The 26,708-nt window shown below is 34.7% G+C and overlaps 3 protein-coding genes across 3 annotated transcripts; all 3 read left to right on the top strand.

Annotated features, from left to right (window-relative positions):
• Window positions 1–522: 522 nt before the first annotated feature.
• LOC128217705 (S-crystallin SL11-like) lies at window positions 523–7,612 on the top strand. Its single transcript, XM_052925029.1, has 5 exons — window positions 523–738; window positions 3,798–3,893; window positions 5,187–5,302; window positions 6,100–6,207; window positions 7,275–7,612. The coding sequence occupies exons 1-5, from the start codon at window positions 606–608 to the stop codon at window positions 7,431–7,433; spliced, it is 612 nt and encodes a 203-aa protein (XP_052780989.1). The 5' UTR covers window positions 523–605; the 3' UTR covers window positions 7,434–7,612.
• Window positions 7,613–9,588: 1,976 nt separating this feature from the next.
• On the top strand, window positions 9,589–17,011 carry LOC128217707 (S-crystallin 4-like). The gene is made up of 5 exons (XM_052925031.1): window positions 9,589–9,721; window positions 12,135–12,230; window positions 14,678–14,793; window positions 15,847–15,954; window positions 16,818–17,011. Exons 1-5 carry the CDS (start codon window positions 9,589–9,591, stop codon window positions 16,974–16,976), a joined length of 612 nt encoding a protein of 203 aa, XP_052780991.1. The 3' UTR covers window positions 16,977–17,011.
• Window positions 17,012–21,254: 4,243 nt separating this feature from the next.
• LOC128217706 (glutathione S-transferase-like) lies at window positions 21,255–25,148 on the top strand. The gene is made up of 5 exons (XM_052925030.1): window positions 21,255–21,454; window positions 22,268–22,363; window positions 22,886–23,001; window positions 23,472–23,579; window positions 24,783–25,148. The coding sequence occupies exons 1-5, from the start codon at window positions 21,322–21,324 to the stop codon at window positions 24,939–24,941; spliced, it is 612 nt and encodes a 203-aa protein (XP_052780990.1). The 5' UTR covers window positions 21,255–21,321; the 3' UTR covers window positions 24,942–25,148.
• Window positions 25,149–26,708: the final 1,560 nt, after the last annotated feature.

Here is a 26,708-nt window from a genome sequence, read left to right as displayed (position 1 = left end):
TAGTGTTTTAACATGTAATTTTTATAACTTAGATCCACTTGATTCACAGTAAGAAATGTGATTGCATCAAACATGAAGATTCCTAAGGGTTAAGTCCTCAGACTTAACTGCTAAAATAAAATTTCTACGCGATCTACTTGCAGCGTAGTGAAATGAAAATACTTATTTTTAATTGTAAACCGTCCATATACATCCGAGGTTGTTTTCGATAGAAAATGACCGAGGTGTTCCGATTGTTCCCCTGTATGAAATTTAACGCATGGTACCCGGCGTTTAAGTATATAATGCACCAGCAGCTCGTAATATTTTTTGATGTTTCGAAGGAAAATGACAGAGAAGTTCCGATTTCATCCGGAGCTGTTTCTTTGGAAAATGACCGAGGTGCTCCAATTGAAATTTGATTAACTAACATTTTGGAACACATTCTAGAACAGAAACTATCACACAAATCGTTTATGAATTACTATTATTAGCACATACAAGCAGCGGAGTCCTACTTTTGCATACTATATAAAAACGCATCAGTCAACGGACGCCTCACAACTTGACAGCGCTGTACGACTCGGAGTTTAAATAAATTTGTGAAATATAAACTTTAGCAAAAAATGCCTTCTTACAAATTAACGTATTTCAATGGGAGAGGGAGAGGTGAAATTTCAAGGCTTTTATTTGCTGCAGCTGGAAAAGCATTTGAGGACAACAGGATAGAATTTGCAAATTGGGGTGGACTAAAAAAAGGTATTTAATAACTACACCTTTTATTTGGATACTAACTAATCTTTTATTTTGGACAATTTCAATCAAAATTTCAGTCGTAACTTCTCTTATCTTTAAAGATGCACTATTACTCCCAAAGGGGATTTACCATATTTAATACAATTGTTTTAATTTACCAAAAAGTATTAATAAATGTAGAATACAATGTTTCTTATGAAGAACACTGTGCTTAATTTGAAAGAAATGTGCAGAAAACACGGAATTTCTACCTTATGAGCTGATATTATATCACAGTAAATCTTTTAGCATTCACCAATCATTAAATATTTTTGTGTTTTCAGCTAATAAATACACAGTTATTAACTTGTTATCAGTAATTGATATTTTCCATAAAAGCATTATTTAGTCAGTAGTTGAAGGTTTATCACTCAAAATGAATGTTTGTTATACATGTGTTTGTATTGATTATGAATAAGAGTGTCACTTCACTATAAACGTCACATGTGGCAATTCAATTATTTTAGTATGTGCCCTAATTTTGTGTAAATTATTTTATTGTGTTTCAAGTTCAATTCACTCAGATATGTAGCAAATTAATGAAACTACAGTCGAACCCCGTTGGCTCGAACTCGCTTGGCTCGAATTGAATGTTAAAGACCGATCTCTCTCACTGAACGTAAGTTTTTCCGCTTGGCTCGAATTTTCCGAGGCTCGAGGTATTTTAGCCAAGCAGTTCGAGCCATTGGTGTTCAACTGTATGACACAAAAATATTATTTTAATTTACGACAAAAATTGACTAATATCTGTATTCAAACGGTCGGAAACTTGTCATGAATTTATAATAACTAAGAAAACGAATGATGTTTTGTTGACAAAATATTTTACTTTAGATATACAAATATCTGCATTTCTTTTGTTTACCTAAAATGACTAACAATCTTAACGGAGCACTCACCGTGTGGGCAAGGCCCGAGTGCGAGTATAAATTAGCTTACACACCCAACACCTAATTTGTCCTCCCGGTTAGCTCAGTCGGTAGAGCGTTGAACTGTTAATCGGACAACCCGGGTTCGATTCCCGGGCGGACCAGGTCACTTCTGTTGTGATTGGTTATGAAATCCTTTCTACGACCATTCGCACTGTACCACTGCCCCTGGCATGTACAGAAGTTGTCAGTTCCTTGCAGAAGTGAAGGCACCTAGTACTGGTTCACCGCCCAGGATAGGTGTGCGGTGGTTGAACTGTCACTCTGGGACCCTTCAATGTGCTCGCGCCGGGACCCGGAGTATAAACTACTAACACCACCACACCTAATTTAATTGAATCTGCATGGATGACAGCGGTGGTATTCAATATTGTCTTAATTCAATGTAAGAACGCTGTAGCTCATCGGATTACTCGATACAAATAACGAACCTATACAATGAATGGAGTCAATGATGCATGACCATAAGATTGCCTTAAGACACATTTTGAATACCACCCTAGAGGTCTAAGCTATTGCAATTCATTTATTAGGCTGCTTGTAAGAAGTCCATTCATGGATAGGTATTTCAATTACCGAAGGTTTCCGTAATGAAATATGAAACGACAAACTGTAATTTGATAACTCTCAAATTCAAATTCAGTCTGACAAAGCTTTTTCACCTTTAGTGCAAGACAAATATAGTTTTAGTGTTCGAAATTATTTTTTGTCCAATGGGATTTTTTTTCAAATCGGCCTTTAATTCGATTCGTTAGATAAGCAGCAAGCCGGTATATATTCTAATCAGGTGATCCGGTAGTTTAAAACGGAGGCTAGGTCATCAGATGAAATAATTATAATCTCGAAAACTTATCTGGTAAAAGGGTTATTAATATGTATATATCAATCTAAAAATCCATAATCATAAGCCATTATCGACGAGACGAATCGCGTAGGCATATTAAATGAGCCAGAGTAGTTGAGAAAGTCATATCAATGAAACAGAAGGATAAGCAAGGCATATCAAATTATCCAAAAGGATTACAAATCTATATCAAATAAAAGAGATAAGAAAGTCATATCAATGAAACAGAAGGATAAGCAAGGCATATCAAATTATCCAAAAGGATTACAAATCTATATCAAATAAAAGAGATAAGAAAGTCATATCAATGAAACAGAAGGATAAGCAAGGCATATCAAATTATCCAAAAGGATTACAAATCTATATCAAATAAAAGAGATAAGAAAGTCATATCAGATTAACCGGATGGATTAGAAAGCCATATCAATGAACCAGAGGGATAAGAAAGTCATATCAAATGAATCAGTGTGGTAAGAAAATCATGTTAATGAATCAGAGGAATAGGAAAGTCATATCAATGAATCAGAGGGATAAGAAAGTCATATTAATGAATCAGTGTGGTAAGAAAATCATGTTAATGAATCAGTGGGATAAGAAAGTCATATCAATGAATCAGAGGGATAAGAAAGTCATATTAATGAATCAGAGGGATTAGAAAGTCATATTAAATGAATCAAAGGGATTATAAAATCATATTAATGAATCAGAGGAATTAGAAAGTCATATCAATGAATGAGAGGGATTAGAAAGTCATATTAATGAATCAGAGGGATTAGAAAGTCATATTAAATTAATCAAAGGGATTAGAAAATCATATTAATGAATCAGAGGGATGAGAAAGTCATATTAATGAATGAAAGGAATTAAATAGTCTTATTAAATTAATTAGATGGATTAGAAAGTCATATTAAATGAATCGAAGGGATTAGAAAATCATATTAATGAATGAAAGGAATTAAATAGTCTTATTAAATTAATTAGATGGATTAGAAAGTCATATTAATGAATCAGAGGGATTAAAACGTCATATCAAATTAATCATACGAATAAAAAAGTCATATTAAATGATACAGAAGGATTAGAAAGTCATATCAATGAAACAGATGGATAGGAAAGTTATATCAATGAACCAGAGGGATTATAAAGTCATATCAATGAACCAGAGGGATAAGAAAGTCATATCCAATTATCCAGAAAGATCAGAAAATAACCAACTAACTATAAGTCTATTATTATATCTGTATCCTCAGATACTCCGCAGGGAACGTTGCCGGTGTTGGAGATTGACGGGAAGCGAAAGATCTCACAGAGTTTGGCGATTGCTCGATTCCTCGCAAGGGAATTCAGTAAGTACCCGGGATTGTACTACTATTAGTTATTTGTTAGTTATTTTACGTATGGCTGTTGTTGCCCCCAAATCCAACAATTATACAACTTTTTCTACAGTTCATTTTCATTTAACACACAAACAACACACACACACACACACACGCACGCGCGCACACGCACACACATATCAAGATTTGAGACAGCTGTTTCAGCTCTACATTTATATGTTTAAAGATGTAAGCACGTTATCAAACATTTCACGCTTAAAAGTTAACGACATCATCACGTTGTATACTTAAACAAAGTTCTAAACAATCGGCCCTGCATAAAAGCTATAAACCCATGAGCATACAACAAATAGAAATTAATAGCTTACAGTCGCACCCTGATGGCTCGAACTCCATGGGGCCGGCTAAAACACCTCGAGCCTCGGAAAATTCGAGCCAAGCGGGAAAACTTACGTTCAGTGTAAAGAGATTGGTCCTTAACCTTCAATTCAAGTTTTTGAGGAATTCGAGCCAAGCGAGTTCGAGCCAACGGGGTTCGACTGTATTTACAAACATGTCAAAATATCGAAGGTCATAATATTGGCACAATCAAATAAATTTTGATAATAATTGCTTAGGCGATTACCAACCACATTTATCCCTCATTAACAAATACAAGGTAACACAGTAATGGGTTAATGGTTATACAGTCGAACCCCGATGGCTCGAACTCTTTGGGACCGGCTAAAATACCTCGAGCCTCGAAAAATCGAGCCAAGCGGTAAAACTTACGTTCAGTGTAAAGAGGTCGGTCTTTAACATTGAATTCGAGCAAACGAGGAATATGGGCCACTCGAATCCGAGCAAACGGTGTTCGACTCTAATTATAATTTCATTAAACATAGAAGTTTGAACTCCTTAGAGTAAAGGTCATATAGGTAAATTATCTAACCTTCTATATATAGTTAAATCAGTATTTGTTATCAATTCAACAAATGTTGGTATAATTAGTATAATCAAATAGTAACTTCTTATATCACGCCTCCAACAATAATGACGCAATGCTATTGGCCCAGGACTTGTCACGCGGTGACGCCATATTTTTCCAAATTGGGTCACCAAATTTATATCGTACGAAAATGGCGTCTACTTCCCGATTACAATGAATATTCCGATAAATAAATGAAACATTCAAACATGTAAACAGGTTGTCGACATGATATATACGTTACGAGGTTACCGTATATCCCATATCGGGTCACCTACTAACCCAATAACTTATAATAAATTGTCATTTTAAATCATTATACAATCTTATTACAGAGTTGAATGGTAAGGATAACACTGAAATGACCTTAGTTGACCAGATTATGGACACCGCCGTAGATCTCTTTAGCGAGGTCGTGAAATTTGCCTTTCTCCAGGACGAAGCAGAAAAGGTCAGTATCTCATCGTGCTGTGCTTTTACCACTTTTGCTTTCGAAGGTAAAAATAAATAAATCTCTAAAATATAAAACATATGCGCTACATAGACGTCGATAACCAAGGTATAATTTATAGGTACTGCTATTCTATTCTGGCCCGACCCCATGGTTCTTATTATGGGGCAAATAAATGGGAGCATCGAGGCCTCAAAAAGAAAAGAAAAAAAGTATCTCTACCTTTAGATTAATAATAAAAAAGGAAACAAACTTAAGTTCTTGGATGGAATTCAAAGTGCACTTTAAGTCAATCTTATTGTCATACATAACTAACTGCAGTCACTGTGTTAGTCCGGGTTTTTAATATCGAGCAATCCGATTAGCTAAATCGTTCTTAGATAAAATTAAAACCAATAATGAATACCACCACTACATATGTGTTTAGGGTGTGTATCTTTTGATGTGTCGTTTCAGGGTAATTAAAAACTTTGATGCATAACCGATTTGTTGATAGTAATAACTTTGATGCATAACCGATTTGTTGATAGTAATAACTTTGATGCATAACCGATTTGTTGATAGTAATAATTTTGATGCATAACCGATTTGTTGATAGTAATAACTTTGATGCATAACCGATTTGTTGATAGTAATAATTTTGATGCATAACCGATTTGTTGATAGTAATAACTTTGATGCATAACCGATTTGTTGATAGTAATAATTTTGATGCATAACCGATTTATTGATAGTAATAATTTTGATGCATAACCGATTTGTTGATAGTAATAATTTTGATGTTTGCACAATTTCAGGCCAAGAAACGTGAAGAATTCCTACAAGGAAAAGCAAAAACATTTCTCGAATGTTTGGAAAAATTGGTGAAGGAAGGCGGAAAGGGCGACTTCGCTGTTGGATCTTCTGTAAGTGGACGGATATATAATACCAAAACATCAAAACAGTCTTCTCTGAACATCAATGTCTGGATATATTAAATAATTAAAGCTTATAGTATATGCATATCAGCAAATTCCTGCTGTACCATATGTAGAAAATACGACTAAACATTTTTGTCTTCCGGGGGAACATAAGACGGAAGACTCGGACTTTATTTGTGCTCGGTTGTGCGATAAAAATAGAGGATAATAATTGTTTTCAGTGTGAGATCGTTATTTCTCCCACCTCAGATAATTAGATCCAATAATTTAACCATGCTAGAAATTCTTATCTTGCCCACGGGCGAAGATAAAATGCCCGTATGGAACTTCTTTTATTGGTCACCACATTGTTATTACCTCCCTTGTTGAAGACTGTCGTCTGTAGCGCATCATGGAAACTTTGTCTATATTTATTGTCTATTGCAATATTTAGAACGCTAGTTAATTATTTCTCGCTTCAAATGTCACCATAAACAGTTTTCACGCACCTTTCAAGAAATAATGTTTCACTCTTCTTAGAACTATATAAAGACCGATCAGACCATTTACATACTCTGAATCACTGCGCGAATATCCATGACAACCACGAATTATCCGTACGCAATTATTTTCACTAAGCACAAAAGAGTTCCAGCAAAAAAATACATTTTTACTTAATTTTGTTTAACTGAGGTAGGAGAAAAAGCATCTACCATAGCTGCTCGTGTAAGATAGGTTCATCCCGGTAAACCTCGTTTCCGCTAAACACCCTACGCTCGGATCGGAATGAATCTATCTTACACTCTCGGCCATGGAAGATACTTATAATATTTAACCGAGTGAGCGTCAAAAGCTATACTTAAAATATTCAAGAGGTGAAATATATTGCGATCTTTCACTGAAACCAAAGACCCTTCTTTTTATTTTTACTTTTATTTTAATTTTTCAGAACAGCGCTCAAAATTATAAAATAACGGAATGTCATTTCGGAAATGACGTCGTTGATTTTGCTTAAACTCTACAACTATGATAAACTGTATTTCTTTTTATCTGAAAGCTCAACTTTTCTTCAGCTGACGATTGCTGACCTTATGCTTTACGCATACATAGAAAATTCTCAATGTGTGGGCATCTTGAAAGATTTCAAACTATTGGACGCCAACAGAAAGAAGGTCGAGCAACAACCAAAGATAAAGGAATACTTGGCGAAGAGGCCCGTCACTGCCTTCTAGTGCAATAACTGTCCAATCATAATATCTAACTACGACAAATAACTACAAATCGACTTGACTGTCTATTTATGTCGCATTCTACTCTGTACAGATTCTCATGACATTTACCTCGTTGTTTTGAATTTTACATGTTTACTGTTATATTTTTAATAATGTGAATAAAATAGGACTTGATTATTTATCGAATTCAATGAAATATATTGCCAATACAAAAGTGGCAAAAACGAAATATGACCGATCATACGGAATATGGTCGGTAGGAAATATGGTCGATCGGAAATATTGCCGATAGGAATCATGGCCAATCGGAAATATAGCTAATAGGAAATATGGCCGATTTAAAATATGATCAATAGGAAACATAGTCAATAGGAAACATGGCCGATAGGAAATATGGCCGATAGGAAATATTGTTATTAGGACATATGGCCATTTGGAAATATGGCCGATAGGAAATATGGCCAACCTGAAATATGGCCGATAGGTAATATGATCAATATGACACATGTTCAGTAGGAAATACGACCAATCGGAAATATGACCGACAGGAAATGTGGCAGATAGGAAATGTGGCCAGTAAAAATTTGGCGAATAGTAAATATGGTTCTATGAAGTATGGCTAAACTGAAATGTGGCAAATAGGAGTGTGTGTTAGAGTAATGATATATTACGCCAATAAGATGATCGACGAAACTTGGTAAAAGACGAACTGCTAATCCGCGTTTCGTGCAGTATGTCTATGAACTCGATACCTAATATCATGTTAAAGTTCACATTGGATCAGCAAAGGTTAATTCTTTGATCATTATATTTTCAAAATTGTATAACTTCCATGACCGCAATTACGCATAACTGCTATACATCAAGTTTTATTTATGAAAGAAGTGGAATTAATTACAAAGCTTATATGTTAATTTTACGTTTAATTACACGAATTATTGTCAATGTTGCCTCGATTTAATAACCTATTTATGTCGACTTATATTTATCGGAAAAAGTTCAATATGCTACGTCGTCTTTATAATGTGAAGTTTAAAATAAAATAATGTTTTGGACAAATCGTTTGGAAATTTATAAGTCGACAACATAATCAGATAGCGTTTTATAATTAGTCACATCGACATTAAACAGCTCGATGTGTCTTCTTCCTCACATACGATAGACGTTTTTTATAAGTTTTACAGATTACGCACTACAGTCAAACCCTTATGGCTCGAACTTCGAGGGATCGAATTACCTCGAGCCTCGGAAAATTCGAGCCAAGCGGGTAATGATTAGATTCAGTTTAGAAAAATCGGTCGTTAACATTCAGTTCGAGCCAACCAGGAATTCGAGCCAAGCGAGTTCGAGCCAGCGGGTTTGACTGTATATACATGTAAAATTCGACACCAGAGCCATTGGAAATGGTATCTAGGACAGAACTGACAGCATAAATAATGGTTGAGAAAGTGTTTTAAGGGAAACCAAGCGCAAATATTTATATAAACCTAACTTATTCCAAAGAAGTGATTTTTAATGTATGTACTTTTGACATCGTCATCGCTCAAGTGAGAAGAAGAATTGCAAAAAAAAACTCATCAATGGTTTCAATGCATTTTCGCAAAGATTGAATCTTTCCAAAGCAAAAAAAAAAAAAAAAAATGTCAAAACTGTCTGTGACAGTGCAGCTTTAAGCACAAGTAATTATTTGAATTAGGACTAAAGTCGAAACCCGTTGTCTCGAATTCCTCGTTGGCTCGAACTCGATGTAAAGGATCGATGTCTTGATACTGAAGGTAAACATTTCCGCTTGGCTCGAATTTTTTGAGGCTCGAGGTATTTGCGCCGGTCCCTGTGAGTTCGAGCCAACCGGATGTCGACTGTATATCCCTGTCCATGCAGTTTCCCCACGGGTCAGTAAGCGTCTTATTAAAGTGCATTTTCGAACTAGTAAGTATTGACTAAATATATGGAACATTATATAGAACAAACATTTACACATAAATGACCTATGCAAACACCACATGGTCACTGAAAACCTCTTATAACAAAGGTAAATATCGGAGTCCTAGCTTTTACCAAGGGTATAAATACGTATTGCTCAGCCTATGCGTTGCCATATTGTACAACACTTGGTTTGAATTAAGTAGTCTTACTAACTTAATCGGCAGCAAATATGCCTTCTTATAAATTAACGTATTTTAATGGAAAGGGACGAGCGGAAGTTTCTCGACTTTTATTAGCTGCTGCTGGAAAGGCGTTTGAAGACGTAAGAGTTGATTTCGCGCAATGGGGTGATCTCAAGAAAGGTAATTTGCCATTTTCTTCTTTAAGAATTTAAATTTCAGTATTTGACATTTACTTCTTGTATGTGTTTTAGTAATTTGTCAGTTATGTCTTATTTTAATCGTATTCAATGATCATATTTCTTCTTATTTCAATCGCAGTTACTTGCCATTTTCTTCTTATTTCTATCGTAGTTACTTGCCATTTTCTTCTTATTTCTATCGTAGTTACTTGCCATTTTCTTCTTATTCCAATCGCAATAACTTGCCATTTTCGTCTTATTTCAATCGCAGTTACTTGCCATTTTCTTCTTATTTCAATCGTAGGTACTTGCCATTTTCTTCTTATTTCAATCATAGTTACTTGCCATTTTCTTCTTATTTCAATCGCTGTTACTTGCAATTTTTTCCTATTTCAATCGCAGTAACTTGCCATTTTCTTTTTATTTCAATCGCAGTAACTTGCCATTTTCATCTTTTTTCAATCGCAGTAACTTGTCAATTTCTTCTTATTTCCATTGCCATTTTTTAGTTTTATTTTTATATATGGGTGAAAAACTTGAAACTATTGTTTTATTTAACTCTGACTCGAATTAAATGATAATATTTGATCATTTAATCATTTTTACTTTGCCTGGAAAATAATTTTTGTATTTTCAATTTTTTTCTTAATATTCCAATCTTAGTGGTATTGGGTTTGAGTCCACTAAACTTTTTTATGTTTAAAACAGTATGGACTTGTATATGCAAACATATGTACTGCTCTGTTCTGTTCTGTTCAGTATTGCTCTGTTCTGTTCTGTTCAGAATTGCTCTGTTATGTTCTGTTCAGTATTGCTCTGTTTTGTTCTGTTCAGTGTTGCTTTGTTCTGTTCTGTTCAACTTTTTAGTGCTCTAAATACTATTATTTAAACCACTCACTAAGTGAGCCAGATACGGTATATATCTACCAGTTCACCTGATTAAAATAAAAAAAAACTAATAAAATGATTTACTGAAATAAAAGATTTGGCAAATTTGAAGCATAGAGCTACTGCCTTCTCATTAGACAAAACAATATGTTGACCACTTATTATTTTCGCCACATAAATTCAATATTGTTGTTATAACATTTCGGACATTTAAACTGTAAGTCATATAAATTGTATTTTAAACTTTCATTTTAATACCAAAAGGTCATACGTTCTGAGCTCCGTATTAAATAAAATCAATGCATTAAGATAAAGCAGACATTTCATGCACATAATTTTATAATACACTGACGCTTTAATTTGAAAACTTGAATTAATACAGTGAATTTGCAATTTATTTGCATTTAATAAGCACATAATTCGTGTGACTACTTTTACCAGTGCATACAGGGAGAGGGGGATTAGACGCCCATATGTACCACCAAACCCTCCCCCCTTCCATCACTTTAAACAAAATAAATTTCGGTTCTAAGATAGGGAAGCAAGTCAAAAGGTTACGCCCCATAAGTAATGCCCCCTCTAACGTCGATTCCTGGATCTCCCCCCGGCAAGAGCTACAGTATATTTATAATCTTATTCAAGTTTACACTGGATTTGTTCGGACGCTTTGAAAGTTGCGTTGAACAAATACAGCTTCTAATGGCGTTCCAACAAACCATTATAACCGCAAATACATGATATAAGTGCTGTGTCAATTTGAGGTCAGGCTTGTTAGATTAAAAGTTCACAAATAAGACACCGTGTCCTTTGACATTAAACTAGCTATTGTCAATGAAAATTTAATTATTTTGAAATCCCATAACATGAAGTTATATTATAATGATTAACAATGGGCGGGGTGAGCGTAGCGCCCCCCCCCCCTAAAGTCGTCCAAGTTGGCTTTTAATTTAATTAATTTGTAATATATGAGAATAGAAGTAATAAAACACTCCCAAAATGCACCATTTCGGACTAGAACTTGTAATAACATTCTTGGGGGATGACCCTAAAAACCCCTGCGAAACGCTTTAAACCAAACAGGTTCGGTTCTGATCGAGGGCCGCTGGTCAAAAAACACCCCTAAGTTCCACCCCCTCTAACGTCAAATCATGGATCCGCCTCAAAACAGTGTCGTGGTGAATATTAGAACTGGTGGGGTTGTTTATTTTCGTTTTCAATCTTTTTGTAAAAATATGATAAACAGTAATACTGCGATAACTCGAAGACGCCGGGCCCGACCTAAAACCTCGAGTTATCCGATGTTTAGAGTTATTTGTGCATACGTTGCCTTGGCTAGTGACCTGTCTTCTCTTTTTCTATAGGAGCTATAAACTTGCCTTTGGGTCTGGGGTACCTACCCAAAGTTAATTTGTGTTCGGCCTGGGACATGAGGTGCACTGGGAACCGCCGCCACCACCCCTTCAGCCTCCTAAATCCGCTACTGGATAATTATGCTTATTAATGTACAATTATACTTTCGTCCACAGATATGCCACAGGGAACACTGCCGGTGTTGGAAGTGGATGGAAAGATGAAGATCTCTCAGAGCGGTTCAATAGCGCGGTACCTCGCAAGAGAGTTCGGTTAGTATCTTATTTCAGATTATACTTCATTTCTTAAATATTTACACCTCAACTTCCATTCCTTAAATGAACTGCCTTTCGGCAATTGCGTTCATCAATCGATGAACGCAACAATTCGGATATGTTCGGATCGTACTTCATTGCATAACAATATACATGAAAGCTATTGATCTTGTTATTGGTTGTATTGTGTCTGCAGGTCCCGTAAAATATAGATCAACATTTTTATAAGTGTTAGTTTATTATATTTTAAATATACTAGAAGTGCTTCAATTTTACGTTTCAAAGTGATTCCAAGTGGTTAATCTTTTCCCGCGTTATTGTGACGTTTATAGTCGGGTCGTTCTATTTACAGAATGGGTAAGAACGGATTACTGAAAGGTTTTCTTAAATAAAATGAAGTACTTTTTTTAGCAATTCTTGATTGAAATAATGAACTATTCGTGTAAATATAAGGAATGAATTGCGGGGTTGATGTCATTATCGGGGATATGAACGCAATTGGGTTGGTCAAAGTACACGTGGAGTCCTTCGGACTCCACACACATTGACCAACCCAATTGCGTTCATACCCCGTTAATGATATCAACCCCGCATTTCATTCCTTAATTAAAAGAATTAACCAAAATTAGTAATACCAACCAATCAGTTTTGATCTTAGAGCTATTTATTGGCATTCTCGTATACCGGAGCGATGATGTTATTATATTTATCATTATCAAACCTCTGACAAATAAGAATGGTAACCGTTATTGGTCCTCGTTTTAAAGCTGCACTCTCACATATTAAATGTTTTGAAAGCTTTTTTTGTCTTGTAACGAGCCTATTTTTGCGAAAATGCATGGAAACCAGTGATATAATACTGTGACATAAACTCAGATCTCAAGTTTCTCATATTTATGATAAAAAATTGATGTTATATGCATTTTTCTTAAAGCGTTAATAGTAATGCGTTTTGGCAAAATATCATTAATTTTCGAACATAAATGTGAAAAACAGCTATCTGATCTATTGTAAGCAGTCAAATATCACTGGTTTTCAGATATTTACGCAAAAAAAGCTCATTCCAAGACAAAAAAAGTTGTCAAAACGGTAAATCTGTGAGAGTGCAGCTTAAATATTGCAATCAAATTGGCACTGCTAAAGGAATGGGCATAACCGTCTGGAGGATAAGGGACATCAGCTTAAAGTGACACTCTTATTCCAAATCAATACATACACATGTATATCAAACATCAAGTTTGACTGATAAACCTTTAACTACTTACTAAATAATGCATTTATGGAAAATAAAAATTACTGATAACACGATTGTAACTGTGTATTTAATTGCAGAAAGCGCAAAAGTATTAAATGATTGGTGAATGCTAAAATATTTACTGTGGTCAACTGTAGTCTCATAAGGTAGAAATACCGTGTTTTATGCATATTTCTTTCGAATTAAACTTGGTATCCTTCATAAGAACCATTGTTTGCGACATTTATTAATCCATTTTGGAATATTAAAACAATGATATTAATTGTAATAAATCTTATTTGGGAGTAATAGTGCATCTTAATAACAATGTTTTCTGTTTAAAAGGATTTATCAGTAAAAATATCACTTTTCTTTTCACTTTTCACTTTTCACGGTCCAAATCGAACGTCAAATATGAAGTGCGCACAGGTCTTGGACACAACTTTAACGACGAGAAACTACAACTGCCATTTCGTATCTCTTTTAGGAAAATAATAAAAAGAAAATAGTTCCTTTCAGTGTAAGATCGCAATTTATTTCATCTCGTGAATACTCAAGTATGCTAACATGTGGCCCATCCCAATTGTATGATAAAAGTGTTTGTCGAATGTGTGTACATCATAGACAATATAATACGATTAAACTTCAATACTCAAGTTATATAGCTTTTGGCGTTAACTCGGTGAAATATATTGCGATCTTCCACTGAAACAAGCAATTATCCTCTATATAGTGGCATTTTTTCCGCTTATGTTCAGTATACGTTGTATCAGTTAAAGTGACACTCTTATTCAAAACCAATACATACACATGTATATATAACAAGCATCAATTTTGACCGATAAACCTTTAACTACTTACTAAATAATGCATTTATGGAAAATATTTATTACTGATAACAAGATTGTAACCGTGTATTAAATTGCAGAAAGCTCAAAAATATTAAATGATTGGGGAATGCTAACAGATTAACTGTAATCTACTATTATAATAGTCTTATAAGGTAGAAATACCGTGTTTTATGCATATTTCTTTCAAATTAAACTTGGTATCCTTCATTAGAAGCATTTTTTACATTTATTCATCCTTTTTTGTATATCAAAACAATATTATTAATTGTGGTAAATCTTATTTGTGAGTAAGAGTGCATCTTTAATCATATCCAGTCAAAAATAGAAACATTAAATGAATTTGTCCTTTATTTTTTCAGACTTGTATGGCAAGGGTAACGCGGATATGACCTTGGTGGACCAGATTATGGACACCTGTATTGATCTCTTCAGTGGGGTGTTAAGGTTTGCCTTTCTCAAGGACGAAGCTGAAAAGGTCAGTATATCATTGTAAGATATGAATACAAAAGAGGACACAAAAAAGCCCTGATCGATATATTCACTAACGCCTTAAGTCTGAGTTAGAGACTCAGGATCAGGAAATTGAATTCTTAAATGTTTTGAAATATCTATACTATAACGTATTTTTAGAAAAGATATGTGCCTGGTTGAGAGCCTGCAATGTGTTACAGATACAAGGCCTTTGACCATATTTGCTGCTGTAATAGCACAAAATTAAAATGTTGCTTTAATAAATCTGAGTTTCAAACTTAGACTCAGTATGTTAGTGAACACGGCCCTGTGGCAATGATTACAAACAATCTAAAGTCAGAGTTCAGACTCAAATGGCAAAACTACAAATCTAAATTTTATCGTTATTGTCTTACTAGTTGAGTTTTGAAGGCAAAGTTTGTTGAAATTTATAACTATTTGAAATTGTACGATATTTCACATTTATTTTTGTAAAACGAATATAATAAAAGTGATTATATGTACATGTAATTAAATAAAGGTGTTTTTCTAAGTCAGACTCTAGACTTGAACTTGCAACTGTTCGTAATCGCGCCATAGGTCCATGTTCATTAATTTCTGGAGTCAGAGAATCAGATTCAGAAATGATTTTATAACTGTGAAGAAACCTATTGGGAACTCCTCGCCCATTGCCCATCGAAAACAACCTCGGATGTATGCCGGTACATCAGTAGAAGTAGTTCGTTATTTTTTTAATAATAGTATTAATTAATTGCAGTGTTCTAACGTGGGTTGTGTCGCACTAAGTCTAAATTGATTGCCATTGAAGTGAATTATTGCATAAATAATTATGATTTCAAAGAGTAAAGTCATAAAGTTTAACTGCTTAATTGAAATTACTACGCGATGCAGCGTATTTTAAGTGTTTCAATTTCTGACAATGTATTTAACCGTACATACACATCCAAGGTTGTTTTCGATGGAAAAATAGCCGAGGAGTTCCGAATGGGGAATTTACTTTTCGTGGAGTTTACAACTCGGCTCACCAAACACTAACAGTGAATGACCTAAATTTCAGGCCCAGAAACGGGAAGAGTACTTGGCAGGTGACGCTAAAAAATATCTGGGACTTTTGGAAAAACTTGTCCAAGAGGGCGGTAAGAGTGGCTTTGCGGTTGGATCGTCCGTAAGTTAATATTAATTATTCTGAAAATGCTTAACCAGCAAATTAAAATAAAGTTTGCAAATTCCTTATTTATACTGATTTTATGAAAATAAGTATTCTGTATTCAATCTGTTGGCCAGTCCATTCAAAACAATCATTTTCTACTTGTAAACTTAACTACGATTTAAGTTGTTTATTGAACCAACGCCCCAATTTCTCGAAACTTCTCAAGTCTCTTATAACATGATTAAGCTAAATAAATCCACTATTTTTGTCTTTCAATATTTTGCGTTTTATATACTCCTTTAAAAGTGTTAATATTTTAGTTAAGAATTCTCGTTACGATTGTCACAATAAACCATTTTTCATTAAATCAAATCACAATAACTTTGTATTTTGGCTTATTGAAATAAGCAGCTTAAGCCGTTTAAGCTTATGAAGTTTAGAGAAATTGGGGCCAGGGGTCGTATTCGATATCATACTAATCCATGGCCAATTATGTATTATTTAATATATTACCATGTGTTTATTTGCATTAACTTTACATAGAAGTAATAAGTCAGAAACATATAGTAATCTGTTTTCGTGTCCTTTCATTGTTGAGTAGACTAATTTTTTTAACATCTTTATGATTGTTGATACAGTCGAACTTTGTTATCTCGATGTTCTGGATATGTCGAACTCTTTTCGATTATTTACGATTAAAATAAACTTTTTTTTCTGTTACATCAAATGATTGTTATCTCGAAGAATCTCTCTTGGTCCAGCGACTTCGACAGAGCGAGTTTTGACTATAATTTGATAACATAATCAAACATTTATCGAAATGTTTTGACCTACTAGTATTCGATGGTCGAATATAATTTTAATCACATCTTTTTCAGTTGACGGTGGCCGACCTTATGCTTTACGCCTTCATTGAAAATTCTCAAATTGTGGAACTTTTGAAAGATTACAAACTGTTGGACGCCAACAGAAAGAAGGTCGAGCAGCTACCAAAGATAAAGGAATACTTGGCGAAGAGGCCCGTCACTGAATTTTAAGATAATTGTTTAATTATCTAACCTAATTCCCATGTCGTGTCATTTCATTTTGAAATGGAACATGTGTGCATTTATTATAAAATCGTTGTGGTATTTACATTATGTTATTGTGTAGTTGTTGTTTCTTTGAGCGAAAGCACCAAATAAATGTTTTAATTTCCGTGTATTTTTGAAAACTGTAAATTAAATGCGCAAAATTGTTTTTATATCTTTTTATATATAGGATCTGTCACGACCACTTTAATTCCGTTTTTAAGAAGAATGAATTATTTGATAATATCCACAAACATTAACAACATAAACACGATTAACGCGACATACGGCTAGATGACATCATACAGTCGAAACTCGCTAAGTCGAACTCTGTTATTTCGATGTTCTGGATATGTTGAACAATTCTCGATTTTTGATGATTAGGTTATACACTTTTTGTACTTCTGTTATAACGAACTTTCGTTATCTCGAAGTATTTCCCGTGATCCCAACGACTTCGACATAGCGAGTTTTGACTGTTTTCATGGCGTCATTTTCTGTTTAAGTACAATACCTGACGAAAGTTTTAACAATGTTTTTTTTTTTTCAAGGATCCATGAGGAATCACACGTTTTCCTTTGATGATGTAAATTTTTATTCAAATTAATCATACTCATGAAAGCAGAAAGGGAAATAAACGTATGACTTGCTTGAGTATTATGAAATAAGCAATTATTTTATTCAATTATATTGTTCACAAAGGTTCCCAGTGAAATTGTTACAACAGGAAATGGTTAAACAGAAACAAACGTCATAAAACTCGCATTCAGGTACATTTTTAGATATAATATTAAACAAAAACGAAATCCATCTTGTGTGGGGCAAATATCGCGATAAAGTTTCGCGAAATCCAATTATGCAGAATGATAGAAATATAGAGAGCCCCGCCCTCGGTCTATTACCAGAGTTTGATTGAGAGTTTAGTTTCTTAAAACAATTCGACAAACCTTTTCACAAAACGGCCGTCTGACGGAGCACTGTCAAAACATTATTTCGAAAACAGGTTTGTCGAAGTTTTTGATAAAAATTATCGCCTAATTAAAGTCCGGTAATGAAACAAAGGCGAAGCTCTTTAAACGGCACAGACTGCTCTTTGTTTCATTAAAAATGGTGTAGTAAAAGAAAAGTTATGTTTGTTTTAAGTCTTCATTTTAAGCAAAATGTTGCCTTCCGACGTAGCATATATGACGTTATTTATCACGCGGTATACACACACTGACATAACTATTACACGTTTAACTATAAAAATTGGAAAAAAACAACAACAAATGTATTCACTATATTAAGTTTCTGTAGAACTTAAACAAGAAACAGTTTATGATTTTAAGTAATCACATAAACTATATGAAATTTACCAAAATGGTTATAGGAAATATTTAACGCTTTTGAATTATTCCTTAACAAGAGGCCCATGATGGCCCCGAAGCGCTCACCTGATATGTGAAGAAAATCACTGCGTATAAACGTTTGTTGGGTAATACGCACAATTGATATGTATGTAGTAGGTCATTAGTTGACTCAGCATCCAAGGAGAAAGCCGACTATATTTGATAAATATATAGCTTAACTTACGGACCAGTTCATAAATACAGAAAAAAATATTGTTTATTTTTCACGTTGCACGGAAGAAAGTGAAGGACGATGTGTTTAAAAAAAATGTATAACTTGCTTGATTACGAAGTTTTAAATAATGACGGCAAAATGTAACAGTATTATGAAAAAATCAATTATCAACAAACTATTTTTATCTTTGAAGTACACAAATCATTTCATAAACAAATCAGTTGACGATGGCCGATGTAAAGCTTTTCGTCTATAAAGAAAGTTCTCAAATTGTGGAACTATTAACGATTTCTATTGGATGCCAATAGGTTCTAAATTAAGAGCATTGCAGTCAAAATGCTTATTTTGAATGCTGCCTGATATGTGTTAACTGAATCGATGCAGTACGAGTTCTCGGATTAGTTTGCAATTTATGCTCAATAAGTACAGAAACAAACAAACACATTTTGGGACTGGTATATGACCAAAATATTTAGGAACAAAATAACACGCTTTCTTACAAATGCATTTGAGGTAGATACATCGACAATCAAATCATTGTTGTAACTTTACGTCTTCAAACGATATAAGTAGTAGAGTGGGTTATGTACGCCGTTCTGGTGGAGGTGGGCCCCTCCCCTTCACCCGCCCCTCGCGCTACAAAAAAGCGCGTCAAAAACAATTTAACACTTTAACGTTGAATTACAAATGTATTCATGTACATGTATTATGTAATGCGCAGTATCATCGTGAAATGTGATAAGCAAACCCATTTGTTATGATATAATTTATTCCAAGAAAACCCAGGGCAGGTCTCAGCTCTGTCTTCCAAGGGAAATAACTGCTAAACCTGACGCAGAATACGGGGAGGAGTTATTCTTAATTGACTTAAAATAGGATCCGATTAAAGACACTTGATTCATAGGATAGTGAAGTTAAAGATTCGCGCCATTGTGTTCCGATCGTTTGCTTTTCATATCGTTGAAATCCCGCTTCTTAACATCATCTACTGCAACAAATTCAATTTACAGGTAGTTTTGTAAAATGTCTTTGTATTCTGATTGGCACTTCATATAAGTTCCATACCACGGGTCACTTGCTCGTCCTCTGAGGAGTCACAAATGTCGTTGCCTTCGCCGTTTTCGTTTTCATTAGAGGCGTTCGTGTCATACTCGCCGCTCGAATCGTATGATTTTATTTCGTCGTCGTTCTGTTATGTCGTAGCATAGTATCTCGCGTACTCAGCGTCCAATGGCATATTTCGCATTTGAGCTTGTTGACATCTCGGTGGAAAATGAGCATAGGGGAGTAAGGAGGTGACAACTTATAGGTTGGCTTATTGCTTATTCAATGGCTACATCTCACTATTTGCCGCGTAATGTACAGTGTTTTTGACGTAATAATCTATGTGGTTGTGTGATACATATACAAGAATGCATTACGTCATTATAGATGCAGATCACGTGAAACGCAATAGCAAAATGACATGGAAACCTCATTTCAAGAACAACGTTTTATTCCTCAATCATTCCGAGGGCGTCCTGACCTACTTCACGAATCCCACCGTAAGTGTCCTTACCTCCTGTTCGAACTACCTGGACTCCTGATCTTGCCTTCTGATTTTCCCAGAACCCACCCAATGTTCGAACTTCTTTGAGGGCCACCTGACCCTCTGCACTGTCCTCCTCAATCATTTGTAAAGACACGGTGTGTCAGCGGAACGGTAATCTCAGGAGGTTTGTACCTCTTTCTAATCTTGTCGCCGGGTGCGCCCTCCCCCCCCCCCCGCCCCCTCTGAATCGGCGAGTGAATCCTATATGCATAATCATTTTACGAAGATGTCTGACACGATTTTGCATATTAATAGGGGCTCATATTGTAACTTTAATGTGCCTCAGGTAAATGATTATTCTTTTTATTATCAAGCTAATCTTGACAGGAACAAACTGCCACTTTGTGTACAAAATTATAGACACATATATGCATTTTAGAATGGAGTTAAAGATTACCTCAAACTGTACATGGAAAACAACAACGTTTCAGATATCATATATTTTATTAGAATATATGAGTTACCTATTTTCTATGTAACTATTATATTTCAATGAAGCCAATATTTTGACCCTTGACCATTTGTATTTAATAAGACCGCAATGGATATAAGTGTATGGGCTGTCAGGTGAATTTATGTATATATGTCTTAATCGTAATGTTTGTTCCATTTTAATTGTAAATCATTATAATTCTGTGATAATATCTTACTTTTGTGATATTTATTTTCAATCAAAACGAATCTTTAAAAAATTTAACATTTTATAAATGTTGTACTTTAATAGAATATTATTTGATAATTCTTTAAAAGTAATAATAACTTCAACATGTCCTATATATTGCACACATAAAATGAACGAGCAAATCGATCGATGCACGATATAAGAAATAGAACATTTATTTAGTGGTATATGACCTTTATCCCTGTCCATGCAGATGCTTTCCTAGTTTTTCCACGGGTCAATACGCGTATACCTAAAGTGCAGTTCTAACTGGGCATTATTGACAAATCATATGGAACATTATATAGAACAACACTTACCATGAATGTCCTGTGCGAACACCTCAGGGTCACTAAAAACTACTAATAACAAAGGTAAACATTGGAGTCCTAGCTTTTACCCATGGTATAAATACGCATCGTTCAGTCTATGCGTTGCCATATTGTACAGCACTTGTGTTAAATAAACGAGTCTAACTAAATTAATCGGCAGCAAATATGCCTTCTTATAAATTTACGTATTTTAATGGAAAGGGGAGAGCGGAGGTTTCTCGGCTTTTATTTGCTGCTGCTGGAAAGGCCTTTGACGACGTTAGGATTGATTCCGCGCAATGGAGTGATCTCAAAAAAGGTAAATTTTCAATTTCGTATTATTTCATTCTCAGTAAATGATCATTCTCTTCTTATTTCAATCGTAGTATTGTATCGTTAACTTATTGTTTCAACCTGAATACTTTAGCATTCACTTATTATATTTCAATAGTAGTAAATTATCGATATATTTGATGTATGCATACAGTAAAACCCCGTTGGTTCAAACTCGTTTGGCTCGAATTGCTCGTTGGATCGAACGGAATGTTAGGGGGCCATTTCTTTATACTGAAAATAAGGATTTCCGCTTGGCTCAAGATTTTCCGGTGTTCGATGTATTTTCGCCGGTCCCTATGAGTTCGAGCCGACGGGGTTCGACTGTGTATATATATGTATAGAGAGAGAGAGAGAGAGAGAGAGAGAGAGAGAGAGAGAGATAAAAAAAACCTTTTCATGCCTGGAGTTTTTTTATACACTGTATATTGGAATGTGACAGCATATTTGAAATGAATTAAAACATCAATATTATGAAGTGGCTACCTAATATTAATGCGCTTATTCAAATTTACACTGGATTTGTGGCTACAATTTGAAAATGGTGGTGATCAAATTCAGCCAGTATGGCGACTCACAACTGATTGGAAAAAGTGAACAAACTGGACACAATACGTCCTTCGACAAGCAAGCTATTGACAATAAAAAATCTTTTTTTTAAACAACATGAAAAGGTCAAAAACTAGTCCTTAATATTTGGAACATTGAAAAACGCACGCTTTAAACGTATTGAAATTTTAAGTTTATTTTTATATGTAAAGAGTCTCTTTCATGTTTTATAAAATACTTTTGTCCACAGTTATGCCACAGGGAACACTGCCGGTGTTGGAAGTGGGTGGAAAGACGAAGATCTCACAGAGCGTATCGATAGCGAGGTACCTCGCACGAGAGTTTGGTTAGTATCTTGTTTAATATCAAAATTAGATTAAACTTAAAAGTTAACTACGACTTGTGAAACCAGTTGTTACAGCATTATACTAATCGGTCTCGTTTGTGCAGTGTTAAGCGAGAGTGCGGTCTTGTGTTGTGGGGGAAATCGGAGTATGTGAAGAAACCAACTTGTCCGGCATGATGACTACAAATTAAACTCAAATGCGCCCATGCCGGCAATCGAACCCGTCCCGGGATGTTTTACCTTCCAATTGGCCCCGCAGTGCTGAGTGAAAGAAGTGGTTTTGTTTTCGCGTCGAAAATATCGGGAAATTGGCCTTAACTATGATTCCCCGGGGTGTGAGGGGCATATAGCGGGAGTTTTACCAGCAGTTTGTCCCTGCAGGGCGGAGATTTCACCTGGAATAGGCTGGACCGAAAGTCAAAGTCCCCACTAATCCCCGGACCTGGGGGCGTAGTTACAATTAACTGGTTCATAGGCGGTATCCAGTATACCATATCCTGATTTATGAATTTATTTTTTCAGACTTGTATGGCAAGGGTAACACTGAAATGGCGTTAGTGGACCAGATTATTGACACCACCCAAGATCTCTTAAGCGCGGTCTTAAAATTTGCCTTTCTTAAGGACGAAGCTGAAAAGGTTAGTATATAATTTAAGTATATCATTGTAAGGCTTGAAGTTTAAAGAGAACACATAATAAGCCCTGTCCCATATACACTTAAATCAGTATTGATTTTTAATTGTGTTGTTAAAGAGTCTGAGTCTGAAATTCAGACTCACGATGTAATTAAATATAGACCCCAAGTCCGAGGTTAAGACACAGTTTATGGTGTATATCTTTTAATGAATTAATGAGAATTTTCAAGACTTGGGCATATAAACAATTTATCCGAAAACCAGTCTTGTCAGTAATAACAAAATTGACCTTTAAAGTAGGGATAACATTAAGTCGCGCTTAGAGGTGCACAATATATAGGTTGATAAATAAAAACAGTACTGGAAGGCCATGGAAAAATGGTCGAGGTGATCCGATTGACAAGGGAAGTAACTACATGTGGAGTTAACAACTCGGCTCAGCAAAGACTTACTGTGAATGACTTAAATTTCAGGCCAAGAAAAGGGAAGAGTTCTTGGCAGGTGACGCTAAAAAATATCTGGGATTTTTAGAAAACCTTGTTAAAGAGGGCGGAAAGAGCGGCTTTGCGGTTGGATCGTCGGTAAGATAAAAAAAAAATTCAGAAGATACTGAACCAGCTTTTTCTATCACCTGAGAGATGTTACTATGCGTAGATTTATCATTATCAAACCTCTGATGAGTGAGAATGTAGGCATTTTATAAAATGTATGCACTCTGTGGTCGTATTCAATAAACAACTTATGTAGATTGAACTTGAAATCAATTTTAAGTGTTTTGATTGGCTTGTATATTTAGCTGACCAATAGGCTTAATTGAATGACTGAGGCATGTCTAATGATATGAATGAGATCAATATGGAATACTGGCCCTCAAGATCAACATTTAAGAAATTGGGGATGGGTCGTATTAAAAATAACTATTATCCCTATACTCAGTCGTGCCTAAATGAATCCATGCATTTCAATGACCGATTAATGATACAGGCCAATCGAGGCAATCATTTTAAATTTAAGTTAAATCTGATGAATAAAATACAAACAAGTTTTTTGGCTTTAAAAATGCATATGGGTCATTTTAGTTGAAGGAAAATACAAACTTCAACAAATTTAACAGTTGCAATGTATTTATTGTTATTTTCTTTACATATGTAATGCCAGCAACATAGTATTTTACTTTAATGTCAGTTCATTGTTCAGTTAACTTACCGTAAAGGGACTCGCTCATGTTTTATAAAATGCATTTTTTATTACGAAATAAAGTGTGGCAAAGCATAACAAGTGTTAAAACTAATATACTGACTGCTGTAACCTTTAAAATATGTTGATAAAAAATATGCTCAAATATTGGCCTTGAAGTCCACATTTTTTGAACAGCGTAAAGTAACGTTTTTCAACATAAATCGAAATGGTTAAATTATCCCACAGCACTCAGGGTATGTAAGAGTACATGTGGGCAAGCGGTTTTGTTGTCAGTTTTCTTTTTTTCTCTTAACTGTACCGATGTGTATTCGCTCCCCACTAAACCGTTCATTTTTACTTTAATTGTATTTTTTCTGCAATTTGGGTAACAAAGAGTGAAATAATAGTAGCATAATACGAGTGTTTTATGGGCATTAGCGGGAAAAAGAATTGGTCAAAAACATGAGCGAGTCCCTGTAAACATGTTGATGTTGTTTAATATATATTATTCGATTGGTAACATAATCGAACATTAATCTAAATGTCTCGAAACCTATTATTTCCGATGATCGAGTTTGATTTTTAAATCCTAATATTTCTTTCAGTTAACAGTTGCCGACCTTATGCTTTACGCCTTCATAGAAAATTCTCAAATTGTGGAACTTTTGAAAGATTACAAACTGTTGGACGCCAACAGAAAGAAGGTCGAGCAGCTACCAAAGATAAAGGAATACTTGAAGAAGAGGCCCGTCACTACATTCTAGGATAATTGTTTAAATATCTGACCTACTAGCCATGTCGTGTTATTTCGTTCTGTAATGGAATGTTTCGTCCATTTATTATCAAATTGTTGTGTTATTTATATTACTTTATTGTGCAGTATATTCTTAGCAAAATTACGTAATGTTCAATGCATCCTTTTTCTCTCGTGTACTTTGGAAAACTGTGAATAAAATGCGTAAAAAAAGGTTTTCATTGCTTATTATATATACAGGATCTGTCATGATCACTTTACTTTCTTGTATAAGTAGAATGAATTATGTGATGATATTTGAGGGAATCAAATTATAGAACAGAACAGAACAGAACATGTATTGTTAACTTGAACATATACAGTTCATCGTTATTACAATAACATAACACATGGCATGGTAATAATTGATAAATGCGAGAGTGCATATACATATATACATATATAAATTATCAATGATTTCAACATGTTAAAAGCAATAAAGTTAACACCAAACTTTTAGCACGACTTAAAATGACGACGTCGCACACGTCATAATTGTGTACCCGTATGTTCATGACGTCATTTTCCGTTTAAATACAAACAGTTTAACCTTTGTTTTTAACAGTTTGTTGAAGTTGGACTTCTTTAATTATCACCATAACCTTTTTTTAGGAATTCCAAAGAGAATATTACGTTTTATTATATACCCATCATAAATCCACACGCAATACATATCGCAAAATAAGGTAGTCCGTATTCCACTCCAGTGCAATACGGCCGTATTCCACTCTTGTGACGTCACGTCATAACAAGTATCGTTGCGCGATGTTAAAATGACGTAATAAAACAAAACAGTGCGTCGTTAAAATGACATTTATTATGAAAACATGTGGCTTTTAATTGATCTAACCAGTTACACCGTGTCCAATCGTTACTGGTAGCGGTGGCTAATGGTAACGCCTGTGTAGTGGCTAAATAACGCCAGTGTGCGGCTAATTTTCGGAGGGTAAGGTAAGAAAATTGAAAAAAGTAATCGACAAAGTTTTTGTTTTTTCTAATAAGAATAGGTGGCGGATGTGGCCATACAATCATACTTTCAGGTCATATGTTTCTTTTTGCCCAGACTTTTGAGTGTTTCCATATCATCGTGGAAAACCTCACCCTGTTTGGAGTGATATTTCGATTTTCAATTTTAAAATCAAGATTCTAGCATATCTATCCATCTTAGGATTCAATTAAACCCTTTAAAGTTTTTATATTTATACTTGTAAACATTAAACAACATTCTGTTTGTCCAATAAAATATAATGTTACTTCGGCAGACCCTTTTAAATAACGATTCGGTGGTAACGCATGTGAAGTGGTGCGCTTTTTCTGTAACGCCTGAGGAGGTGGTGCAAATACTTGCACTCCATAGCTTAATTTTTTGTCAAATATTCCATTTAAACGCCAATCTTTACATAGATTTCTCAAAACAAATGCCCGTTAAAGACCAGATGACATTTATTTACGAATTTATCATTTTAATCTCAACGCATTTATGTGCATTTATTCGTATACTATTCCCAAATTGATAACTACAATGCAAAACATTGCATAAATATCCTTTTAGTTTGGTGTTAAATGTTTCATACTTGGGTCTGTTTACTAGTAACTGGCAAAACATGAGTCTGCAAATTACATTTATTTTAGAAACATGTTCATTTTGAGAGAAAATAGGATAAAATAAGTACTCTTGTGAGGTTCGAACACGTGACTGTAAAATAATGACCCATTAATCTTAAAGAGCAGAGCGCAA

The sequence above is a fragment of the Mya arenaria genome, chromosome 14 (genome assembly GCF_026914265.1).
Source record: "Mya arenaria isolate MELC-2E11 chromosome 14, ASM2691426v1".
Lineage (NCBI taxonomy): Eukaryota > Metazoa > Mollusca > Bivalvia > Myida > Myidae > Mya > Mya arenaria.
Note: the sequence above shows the minus strand (reverse complement) of the source record. Positions and strands in the feature narration are given on the sequence as shown.

Bases quoted from the DNA above. Each gene is read 5' to 3' on its own strand.
- LOC128217705 (XM_052925029.1), top strand. From the start codon at position 606: ATGCCTTCTTACAAATTAACGTATTTCAATGGGAGAGGGAGAGGTGAA. The intron at 739-3,797 runs GTATTTAATAAC...CTGTATCCTCAG, and splicing joins TTGGGGTGGACTAAAAAAAG to ATACTCCGCAGGGAACGTTG. The intron at 6,208-7,274 runs GTAAGTGGACGG...ACTTTTCTTCAG, and splicing joins ACTTCGCTGTTGGATCTTCT to CTGACGATTGCTGACCTTAT.
- LOC128217707 (XM_052925031.1), top strand. From the start codon at position 9,589: ATGCCTTCTTATAAATTAACGTATTTTAATGGAAAGGGACGAGCGGAA. The intron at 9,722-12,134 runs GTAATTTGCCAT...TTTCGTCCACAG, and splicing joins ATGGGGTGATCTCAAGAAAG to ATATGCCACAGGGAACACTG. The intron at 12,231-14,677 runs GTTAGTATCTTA...TTATTTTTTCAG, and splicing joins GTACCTCGCAAGAGAGTTCG to ACTTGTATGGCAAGGGTAAC.
- LOC128217706 (XM_052925030.1), top strand. From the start codon at position 21,322: ATGCCTTCTTATAAATTTACGTATTTTAATGGAAAGGGGAGAGCGGAG. The intron at 21,455-22,267 runs GTAAATTTTCAA...TTTTGTCCACAG, and splicing joins ATGGAGTGATCTCAAAAAAG to TTATGCCACAGGGAACACTG. The intron at 23,002-23,471 runs GTTAGTATATAA...CTTAAATTTCAG, and splicing joins TTAAGGACGAAGCTGAAAAG to GCCAAGAAAAGGGAAGAGTT.